The sequence below is a fragment of the Crinia signifera genome, chromosome 4, assembly GCF_055691185.1.
Source record: "Crinia signifera chromosome 4, ASM5569118v1, whole genome shotgun sequence".
NCBI lineage: Eukaryota > Metazoa > Chordata > Amphibia > Anura > Myobatrachidae > Crinia > Crinia signifera.
The window spans coordinates 143,301,201-143,313,522 of NC_139220.1; the positions used below are offsets into that span (position 1 = coordinate 143,301,201).

The 12,322-nt window shown below is 40.7% G+C and overlaps 1 protein-coding gene across 1 annotated transcript in view; it reads right to left on the reverse strand.

Annotated features, from left to right (window-relative positions):
• ARID2 (AT-rich interaction domain 2) overlaps nt 1-12,322 on the reverse strand; it is an 89,991-nt gene that overhangs the window by 43,357 nt on the left and 34,312 nt on the right. Inside the window, exons 4-5 of the mRNA XM_083182655.1 lie at nt 9,183-9,316; nt 8,298-8,516 (exon numbers count right to left, since the gene is read on the reverse strand). Coding sequence (XP_083038781.1) covers nt 8,298-8,516; nt 9,183-9,316 — 353 coding nt within the window. The remainder of the gene's footprint in view (nt 1-8,297; nt 8,517-9,182; nt 9,317-12,322) is intronic.

The following is a 12,322-nucleotide window of genomic DNA, read 5'->3' on the forward strand; positions in this document are numbered from 1 at the left end:
TTCCCAGTTTTTTGTTGTAAAATTAGGTGCCTCGGCTTATATTCGGGTCGGCTTATACTCGAGTATATACGGTAATCAAAACTAATCATTCTGTGCAAGCATTCCTTTTTCCTTTTGTGAAAGGTGCGCACGGCACAGAAACGGCCAATTGGAGCCCGGTCAGTAATGTATCCCCTGCTTGCAAGCTTACAATCTATAGGGATAATAGGAGGGGTACATGAGGACAGAATTCCATAGCACAACCAGATTACAAAACAGTCCTGATGAAATGCAATATGATGAGCTTGCCAGATGAGATGAGTTTTCATGGAACACTTGAAAGTTTGGAGGCTAGAGGAGAGTCTTAATGTGCGTGGAAGGGTATTCCATAAGGTGGGTGCTGACAAAAATCCTGCAAGTGTAAAGGGGTGTACACACAGGGAACTTTTAACATGAGATTTTGACTAGATAGTCAAAATCTCCTAGAAGGTTAGCCCAAATCTCCCTATTTTTCTCCTGCATAGTCAATATTGTCTAGCAGAAATTGCTTAGCATAGATTGACTGTGCAGGCTAGGCAATTTTGACTAGATCATAGTCTATCAATGCTTAGACAAAATCGCTTACTCAAAATCTCCAGTGCATCTAGCCAAAATCTCTCCCAAATTGCTTAGTCAAAATTGGCCACTAGTCGAAATCGCCCCGTGTTTACACCCCTTAAGGCCCATACACACTTGACGATTTTCAGCTGAAAAATTGCCTAGTGTGTATGGCTCAGAGATTGCCCACTAGCGATGATGCGCGCTCCCGCATCATCGCTAGAAAAGTGGTTCATCTGCTGGTATTACCAGCAGATGTGGTGATGATGGATGGTTTTTCATCTATCATAGCCGAGTGTGTGCGCTGCCAGGCTGAAAGAGTAACCACTTTCAGCCTGGCGGACCGTCCCACTGACACACACACCATTCCCCCTCCCCCCCTTCGCAAGGAGGGAAGGGGCTGGTGGGTAATGCGGATGGCGCTGCATGGCTCCACGGGGAGGGGGGGGGGCTGGGTGATGCGCGAGGGCTGCCACGTTGCTCCACAAGGGTGACTGGTGATGTGGCAATGGCCGCCGAGTCACTCCAGGGGGGAGTTGTGCCCCCCCATCTAGTACGCGCATGCCATTTAAATAAATACATAGGTTGGCAGTTTGCATTTAAATAAATATCCATTGCTGGCAGTTGGTATATAAATATATAAACATTGGTGGGCAGTGTTGGCGGTAACATATACATTGCTGGTCTGTGCCAGCAATGCATAAATTAGCGCCAACACTGCCCACATTATTGCGCAGGCCAGCAATGTATTCATTACCGCCAACACTGCCCACCAATGTGTTCATATATTTATATGCCCACTGCCACCAATGTACGGTATATATGGAACCCTTGGAATTCAAACCCAGCCCATTTATAATGAAAGATTTTCAGCAAAGTCTTTCGCCTCCTGAAAATCTCTTGCTCTTTGGAGAAAATAGCTCAGTGTCTACGCACCACTTTGGTGACAGATATATCTATCAAAGATTTTGGCAAAGTCTTTTGAGATGAAAATCTTCAAGTGTGTATGGGCCTTTAAGTGGGAGCGAGTAATGAGTGTGAAAGAGATGCAGATCTTGTGCAGATAGGAGATGTTGTGTGGGGATATATTTTGAAATAAGCAAAGAGATATAAGTCGGTGTAGTCAGAGTAATGGCGTTGTATGCAAGTTGAAGTATTTAATATTGAATGCCGTAATATACAGGCAACCAATTGAGGGACTGACAGAGTGGATCAGCAGACGATGAGCGTCTAGCCAGGAAGATCAGCCTTGCAGCTGCATTCAAAATGGATTGTAGCGGTGAGAGTCTTTTCTTAGGAAGACCGGTAAGGAGGCTTTTCCAATAATCAATACATGATATAATGAGCGCATGAATTACAGTTTTTGCAGTGTCTTGTGTAAGGTACGGATGAATTTTGTATATGTTTTTTTTAGATGCATGTAACATGATTTAGAGACAGATTGAATATGAGGAATGAAGGACAGTTCCGAGTTGAGGATGACCCCTAGGCAGCGAGCTTGTGGACTAGGATTAATTGTTGTGTTCTCTACAATGATCGAGATATCAGGTTGGTAACTACTCTCGGCTGGTGGGAATATAATTATTTCTTAAAGCATGTTAGGGCAAGGGCTGCTGGTGCTAGTAAGTGGCCAGGTGACAGAGGGTATACTGGGCCAGTGGGTTAGAGACAGGGAGGCTGTAATTGTGTATGCTGTATCTGTCTAAGTCCCAGAATTTGAACCAGAATATCACACCAGTCAAAAGTAAACAGCTTTTTCCACCCGCCTATAATAACCAATATATAACAACAGAGGACTATTTTATAGAGAACACTGTAATCCCAAGGTCTCATTGAAGCCTTGTGGAGCCAAGGTCCCAAATACAAAAATCCACCTACTCTCCCATTGTAATAAGGTTTTATTCCTATTACCGCCCCCAAGTGTTTTAGGAACAGGATCGATGATAATCAAATTTATATTTTTGACCGTATGATGTTTTAAGAGGCAATGGCGGGCAACTGATTACTATGACCGGTCTGTATGGCCTAATTAATGGCTGTCCTATGCAGGGCAATGTGTTCTTTAAATTGACGCTGGGTCTTCCCCACATAGGACAAGCCACAGGGACATGTTAGAAGATAAATGATGTAAGTTGAACTACAGGTCAAGTGATACTTGATGGTAAGAAAAATTTATTATCAGAAAGAGGGTGACAAAATTTGTCACCAGTCCAGATGGTTCTACATGTGGCACACCCCAAACACCGGAAGCATACATTTTTTCTGGTTAGGAAATGTTTGGGTGCTTCCTGGTCCCAACCCGTTATATCTAGCTTAACTAAGCAATCTTTGAGGTTTGGTTGTCTAGTATAGCTAGGCATAAGGTGGGTGTTGTACAATAACGGGAGGTCTTTGTCTGAAGAAACTATCGGCCACCATTTCTTGGCATTACCAGTGTTGTTTTTACTATACACTGTGAATTTATTAACCCACGGAAATTTGTGACCAGAGTCAGCCTTCCCATGGTCTTTTTTAGCCAATAGAGTGACATCTCTAGGAGTATTAAGTACCTTGGTTTTAATAGGTGTCAGGGTGGCACCACTTTGGTGACAGATATATCTATCAAAGATTTTGGCAAAGTCTTTTGAGATGAAAATCTTCAAGTGTGTATGGGCCTTTAAGTGGGAGCGAGTAATGAGTGTGAAAGAGATGCAGATCTTGTGCAGATAGGAGATGTTGTGTGGGGATATATTTTGAAATAAGCAAAGAGATATAAGTCGGTGTAGTCAGAGTAATGGCGTTGTATGCAAGTTGAAGTATTTAATATTGAATGCCGTAATATACAGGCAACCAATTGAGGGACTGACAGAGTGGATCAGCAGACGATGAGCGTCTAGCCAGGAAGATCAGCCTTGCAGCTGCATTCAAAATGGATTGTAGCGGTGAGAGTCTTTTCTTAGGAAGACCGGTAAGGAGGCTTTTCCAATAATCAATGCATGATATAATGAGCGCATGAATTACAGTTTTTGCAGTGTCTTGTGTAAGGTACGGATGAATTTTGTATATGTTTTTTTTAGATGCATGTAACATGATTTAGAGACAGATTGAATATGAGGAATGAAGGACAGTTCCGAGTTGAGGATGACCCCTAGGCAGCGAGCTTGTGGACTAGGATTAATTGTTGTGTTCTCTACAATGATCGAGATATCAGGTTGGTAACTACTCTCGGCTGGTGGGAATATAATTATTTCTTAAAGCATGTTAGGGCAAGGGCTGCTGGTGCTAGTAAGTGGCCAGGTGACAGAGGGTATACTGGGCCAGTGGGTTAGAGACAGGGAGGCTGTAATTGTGTATGCTGTATCTGTCTAAGTCCCAGAATTTGAACCAGAATATCACACCAGTCAAAAGTAAACAGCTTTTTCCACCCGCCTATAATAACCAATATATAACAACAGAGGACTATTTTATAGAGAACACTGTAATCCCAAGGTCTCATTGAAGCCTTGTGGAGCCAAGGTCCCAAATACAAAAATCCACCTACTCTCCCATTGTAATAAGGTTTTATTCCTATTACCGCCCCCAAGTGTTTTAGGAACAGGATCGATGATAATCAAATTTATATTTTTGACCGTATGATGTTTTAAGAGGCAATGGCGGGCAACTGATTACTATGACCGGTCTGTATGGCCTAATTAATGGCTGTCCTATGCAGGGCAATGTGTTCTTTAAATTGACGCTGGGTCTTCCCCACATAGGACAAGCCACAGGGACATGTTAGAAGATAAATGATGTAAGTTGAACTACAGGTCAAGTGATACTTGATGGTAAGAAAAATTTATTATCAGAAAGAGGGTGACAAAATTTGTCACCAGTCCAGATGGTTCTACATGTGGCACACCCCAAACACCGGAAGCATACATTTTTTCTGGTTAGGAAATGTTTGGGTGCTTCCTGGTCCCAACCCGTTATATCTAGCTTAACTAAGCAATCTTTGAGGTTTGGTTGTCTAGTATAGCTAGGCATAAGGTGGGTGTTGTACAATAACGGGAGGTCTTTGTCTGAAGAAACTATCGGCCACCATTTCTTGGCATTACCAGTGTTGTTTTTACTATACACTGTGAATTTATTAACCCACGGAAATTTGTGACCAGAGTCAGCCTTCCCATGGTCTTTTTTAGCCAATAGAGTGACATCTCTAGGAGTGTTAAGTACCTTGGTTTTAATAGGTGTCAGGGTGGATCACCGATAGCCTCGTTGGACAAATTTTTCGACCATGGAATCCAGGGCTTTAGGCACCTCAGATTCCTCAGAGCTGATTCATCGTACCCGCAACAATTGTGAGTACGGCATACCTCGTCGCAATGGTAACGGGTGGGAACTATTGTGCCGAAGCAGGGTGTTCCTGTCTGTAGACTTTGTGTAAAGGGCGGTGGTTAAATGTTCAGATTTTAAGGTAATATCTACATCCAAAAACTGGACATTGGATGGGTTAATGTGAGTTGTTAATTTAATAACACTGTCCGTAGCATTATGTTCATTCAAAAGCTGACTCAGAGACTCACAACCGCCAGACCAGAAAATAAGTAGGTCATCGATATATCGGTAGTATAATACTACCTCATCTATGAGCTGACTTCCATTATAGAATAACCCTTGTTCCACTTCATACATGTATGTGTTGGCGTAGGCCTGGGCCACTGCTGACCCCATGGAAACACCCAGTTGCTGTATGAAGAAATTCCCATCATGTAGAAAATAATTCTTGGTCAGGACTACAGTAAGATACTGAATAAAAAAACTCAACTGGTGGACCAAGGTACATAGGGTTATTAAACAAAAGATGCCTGACAGTCTCCACACTTGCATCATGTGGAAGACAGGTATAGAGGCTGGTGACATCAGCAGTACACAAACAAGAAATAGTCGAAAAGTCCTTTGTAAGGTAAAGGTCCCTCAAAAGAACCAACAAAGAATTTGTGTCCTTTAAATAAGACGGCAAAGCTTGGACACACGGATTAAGTAAACTGTCCAAATAAACAGACACCTGGTGTTACAGATAGCCCCGGGCCGAAATAATAGGGCGGCCAGGGGGATCCCGTAAACCAGGGGTAGTCAAACCGGTCCTCGAGATCTACCAAAGGTCCACGTTTTCCAGGTTACCTAGCTGGTGCACAGCTGTAGTCATTACTAACTCACATTTTCAAACATGCTGCATTAATTCCTACTATAGATCCACAGGTTGCCTGGAAAACATGCACCATTGGTAGATCTTGAGGACAGGTTTGGCCACCCCTGCCGTAAACCCTTGAGCATCTTCGGGATTGAATAAAAGAGGGGAACTCTGGGAAAATCCACCATCAGTGCCTGTGTAAGCTCTAAGGATATGTAGCCATCTCGTGCAGCCTGGTTAAGGATAGCATCCAATTCCAATTTGAAGCCCCATGTGGGGTCTTTTTGAAGGCGGCCATATGTTGAGGAATCCCTTAATAGCCAATCACATTCTTTCCGATAATCCACTAAATCCAATACTACCACAGCTCCGCCCTTATCTGCACCACAAATTATTATGTCCTTGCGGGCTGAATGATTCAAGGGCTTTCTTTTCTAACACTGAGAGGTTATGATGTAAAGAATACAATCCGGATGTTTGGGACAACATCTCTCCTTGCTGCTCCATGAGCCGGGTAAAGGTTTTAATGCCAGGATTAGTGAAAATCGGATCAAATTTGGACCTTGAAGCGAGAATGGAGAGAGAATATGTTTTTCTACATTCTGATGTAAATTTCCTCTCTTGATTCCATCCAATCTTTCAGACACGACATGCCTCGTCAAGAATATTAGTTTTTGTTGTGCTGAGATATAATATTGCTCTGCTGTTCTCTCTGCACTGAATACACATACCTTCAGATAGAATCTTTGTGCTGTAAACACTACTAGATGACAGTCAAATTTAAAAAAAAATGCACTTGGTAATATCTGTAGACAGCACATACAACTAAATAAATCCAAAGCATCTGAACAAGGAATTTAGTTTTGGCTTAAAAGCAATAAAATGGTGCAAAATATTAAAAGACAAAATGACATTACTTTACCACACAATCCTTATATATGCCACTGAAAAGGTTATGTTATTTTTTGGTTTAGTAAGGTATATCTGAGGACTATAGATTTCACACCTGACTCAGACCCATGCACAGAAGTGGGAATTGCTATTTGGTGATTTCCGCACATGCACGAGCCCTGAAACTGTAATCACAAGTGATCTGTTTAAGTAGTACCAGAGAGCGAAGGTGATGCAGCAAGGGGTGATGATCAACCATTTTGCGGGGCAGGCCGGACAAACGAACAGCCGCTTCGACCCAAAACATGGTTGGCCTGTGCCTGGTCTAGCAGCTTGGCAGTACGGCCAGTCAATAATGTGCGAGCACTTCACTATGTAGCGTAGCTGCTCGCACTTTAGCAATGCACCCGTAAAATTTTGTAGCTACATTGGAGGGAGGGTTCCAGACTGCAGGGCAGCCTTACCCTGTGCAGGGCACCTCAGAAGCCTAGCACGGTTAGTTGTAGTTTAGGGAATCCTCGCTAAACTACAATGAGATGCTCCTCTACATAAAACTATTTGATGTGCATTTTAAGTGCATGGTCATTTTAGTCATGGTTCCAGTCTGATCATTCTCCTCTGACCTCGCTCATGCACAAAGCCTTTGCTTCCAAAGCAATGAAATGGGTTCCGCATGATAGACAGACATTCCATAGGTTGACATGCATTAGGTTGATTGGTACAAAAGGTTTACATGTAAAAGGATATAAGCATACGGTCGACACGTTTGTTGTTTTCATACATCCTTCTGGACTATGAATGGGAATAGTGCCAAGTGTAGTGGTGGCAGAGTGAGTCACCTTGTATGAAGTGTGGCATGCAAAGCGAGCCAGCGAGGGTACACATTTCCACTTTTTGTCTAACGTTCTTAAAATGACAAAATAACAGCAAGAAGAGAGTCAACCATGTCAAACTTTTTAACCCTGTCTTATTGCACGTGACCTATTCTTAGTCGATCTTTTAGTCCACACTCCAGTTCAACTCACTTTTTGCTTTGTACCACATCCATAAAAATTCCCAGGTAGATCTTCAGTATCAAAGATAAAAATCCATCCTGCCTGGCACCATCAACCACCCAAGATCAAGTCACTAGGTTCTATTTCATCCCCATTCTGGTGTTCGGTCTCACCAACTGAAGTTTATGAACATTTATACAGAAAAGACTAAGCTTGTCCGTATCCATTTAAACAAATGAACACGTGAGGTAGGATTATACAGCAACACACAACCATTTAATATATTGTGTATTTCTACAGCACCATACTTTTTTTTCTGTATAAGTCATACTTCACGTGTTCAATTTATTTACCTGGAGCCCAGAGATCCTGTGACTGTACAGGTCTCATCCATACTGCTTGTGCTCACTGTCTGCACTGCTGGTTGTCATCAATGCCGCCTGTTGGAAAAAGACAGCACTGTACACATCACATCTTTTTCTGCAGACAGATGGAAGGACAGCAACCATTACCACCATCATACTATCGGGGGAAGTGAGAAGATGGGAGCAGAGCAAATATAAGCACGTGAAGTAAAATAATTGTTTGGGACAAATTCTGTATCAATGATCCTTACATTTTAAAGAAATAGCCAAAAGGAAAAAAAAATTACAATGCAAATCAGAAAAAAAAGAAGGTATACTTACTATCATCAAATACACCAGCATTAGCAAGTAACAGGGTGATAATTTTTGGGTCCTTTTCAAGCTGCATTACATGCTTGCTTTCATTAGAAAGAAGTGTGCAAACATTAATTGCAAAGTCCACTTCATTAGGGAGTCCAGATAAAAGTGAAAGCACCAGTTTGTTATAATCATTTGGTGTATTGAAGTCCATGGTAAGCCCATAACTTTGTCGCAAATAATCTAGATTGAACAAGAAAAAAATATTTTAAAAATAAGGTATGATAACTGGACATTATTTTCACAAAATATAAAAAAAAAAACGATCAAGTTATCTAAATCTTATACATGTCATTTTATCAAGCACACAAGGGCAAGACAGCATTAGAAGAAGGGTGACCCAAAGAGGTTGTGGGCCCCGGCTATTTATCACATTACCAGGCACAAAATACAAAGAAAGATTGCATGGAATCCCAAAAGAAAGATCTATTCTATATGTTGGGAAACCGTTTCCACAGGTTTACATTAATACAAATTGTTATTTTATATTTAGAATCAGAATGATATTTAAAAAAAATAGTTTCAAATCTGTGAAGTGGAAATTAAATCTTAAAAAGGTACTTATCCACTAGTGCGATTTTGGCCCTTCTCATCAGAATCCGAGGCATCCAGCTCAAATTACATGTGTTTAACACGAGCGTAGCAAGCGAGCCCCAAGCAAATAGCTTAGTGGGCGCCTAACTAACATATAAAGTACCAGGAGAACAAATTCATAAGGAGGACGAGCAGAAACCAGAGATGGAGGTTAACACTTCTATAATAAAATTAGTCAAATTTTTCATAAATTATAGCAGCAGACTCTCTCCATGCACTGGTTATTATACAAACACGCTAGACTGATCAATTTACCTGGCACAACATGCTGCTGGTAATTGTAGGCGCATGGTATTGCACCAATTGGGAGCTGTGGTTTAAGATTACCAGGCTGTACTTCTTCATCATCTTCTCCAAAGTGATGAACTTTTTCGTATTTTTCCAAATAGCTATAATTAAAAAAAAAAAAACATGATAAAACATGAACACAGCAATAACCAATCTTACACATTAACCCATTAGCCCTCTCCCACCAAAACATTCTGTAATAGTATGCAATTTAAGATTTGCTGTTTCTTTTAAAATAAAGGTTAAGAGCAGCAGATGTATCAGTATCTAAAATATATAAGCAAGATCCAAAAAAACCATTACATTACAAAGAAAGTTTTAACATAGCCACAGACATATGGTTTTATAAAACTGTAACCTCTTACTGAAAAGTGAACTTGAAGCAGCTAAACCGGATCTAATTCTATGTGACATCAGGATAATTAATTGAATTGCTCTATAAGGCACCGATTTATTAGTGCGGAGCAAAAAAAACCAACTACTGTATATCACCCTCTTAGAGAAAGACACAAAAATTGTTGTAGAATACCTTCCATATCAGCTCACAATATTTACTACACCAATGTGAAATCATACATAGGGCGGTTTCCAATTACCCACGATCGCTGGTTAATTGGCACCTGCCTCGCGGCTGACATTGACAAGTATGTATGCACTTGCTGATGGTGGCATCACCCCTGGGTGTTGGGTACATATTATTTAGTGTGTTCCCAGCTTTAAACTTATTTAAATGTACCTACATCATAGGATCATTTTGCAGTTACATTCACATGCATATGTGTACACACTTTCATAGGGAATTGTATAGATTGGTAAGCCACGTTAATGCATCAACAAAGATGGAAAATGTCTAATATGCAGAAAGAGATTTCGGAAGATGGGGGGGGGGGGGATGAGCTTGGAGGTTTAAGTGATTGATAAATATTTTCCAATGCCACTAATCTACTGTGTATACTGTGCATATGAATATGATTTTTGAATCATAAGAGTTATTATACACAAAGCAAGGTTTGTGTGACTGTCTTAAAAGAGGTTAATAACTTTCAATACACAAAATTCTAAAATGTACACAAAAACAATTAAAACTTTGCAAACCGCAAACCCATGTTTGCTAAAATTAAACCATAAGATTGATGCTCGACTCTTAAGACAACGAAACTTTCAAATTAAAAGCAAGCTGATTTACACATTACGGGAGAATTCAATTGTTTTGTGTTGCCGCAACACCAGTCTAATGTTACAAAGAGCTATTCAAATGTTTAAGTGTAAATGATCTCTGCTAGAATCCTCCAGGGGTGGTAGTGTTCATTCTAGCACCCGCTATCTTTGAAAACCCATGCAGTTCCTGTTCCCTGACTGGGGTGTCACTGTCATTCTAGCACCCGTTTTCAAAGATAGCGGGTGCTAGAATGAACACTAGGTGGCATTTAGCATTCCACCCAGCAGCGTGTCCTGGTACATTTTGGCAAGATATGCGTGATCAGTAATAAGCGCCCAGCGGCACTAACAACAGAATAGTGTCCATCACTTTAGACGGCATCTACGTATGCAAGAAAACACAATTTTCGGGAGATATCTATAGGCCAATACATTGTACAACAGGATAACAAATAAAAAAAATCAAGAATATGGACAACACGGTCAAAAAGAACTTTGATATCACATTACAACTTTAAATGGGTATGATTTATGCACGAGCAGCATTCCTTTCAACCATGTCATTTGGCATCCCAAAATTGAAATTAACATCCAAGATAGAAATATTTCCTTTTTTCAAAACACAGGCCATGAAGCCAGTCACTGGCATCATCTGCCTAGCGCATGGAAAATGACAACTATTTACTTTTGATATATACCTCCTACAGAAAGACAATCAAATTGCCCATGTAATGAATGCCAAGTAAAAAAATAGCATTTTCAATAGTTAGCAAGAAGTTCAGTAGGTGCATCACAGTTAGGCACAGGCGGGAAGCCAATAGAACATGGCAGCTAATGCTTTACAGCTTAGAACATTCTTGGATTTTATAGATTGAGGAGGATTTGAGAGATACAAAAAGGGCACACAAATATGTAGTTGAAATCACACTAACTGGAACCAAGCCTAGACAGATAGCCAATTTGTTCACTGCTCTGGATGATGAACAATATTTTACTCTATCAAAGAAGCTGAACAGATCAACATCCTATGTAGAAGTTACTTTACAGTACTGCTTGCACATAACAAACCACTAATATTGAATAGTTGACCCAATGCAAACAGATTGTGACTGTCAACACACAGGAACACTCCAAGCCCATTCATGAGCTCTGATACCCTACCACCCTTAACTCTGTCTCCCCACCTACAATCTCTATCTGCTCATATTAACTGTATGATACAAGCAGTAGGTCGACATGGTAAAGGTTAACAGTCAAAAGGTCAACATGGACAACGTATTGGTGCACCGCCACACTATTTTATTCTCCCATTTAGGCCCTAGTGAATGGTAGGGCATAAAATATCGCCTGTCAGCAAGTCGGCTCAAAATAACTGCGAATAACTCCATGTCGACCTTTTGACTGTCAACCTTGCCTAATGTTGACCTAATGACCCTGTGGAACTAAGCCCATGTCAACCTAGGCCCACAACAACCTTCAGTGGTCTACCCAATGCATGTGGACCTTAGGTGTGTTGACCTAATGACGTTTCTATATAAACCATTGTAACTTAAGTGCCTTCTTTGTAGTCAAGTTTATTTAAATATTTTATTATCAGGAAAAGCTAGCATCTCTGTGTTATAAAGCAGTGGTTCTCAACCAGGGGTACTAGTACCCCCATAGATACTCAAAACATTTCAGGGCAGGGTGGGATATCCAGGTGACAATTATATGATGAAAGCAGTTCTAGGAATCTCCAACCCTCATGAATCACTGTAACACTCGGGAAACTAAAAAAAGACTATCACTGTCACTGCAAAAGAAAGATTATGTAGACTATAAGGGTTTTGTGTTCTGCAATTCTAGAGAACAATCATGTTAACACCATGCCAAGGAGAAAAGGCACAACACTCTGAACATTCAAACATTTCCCAAATCTTAATTGAAAGGGTAGTTTGACAAATTCATAC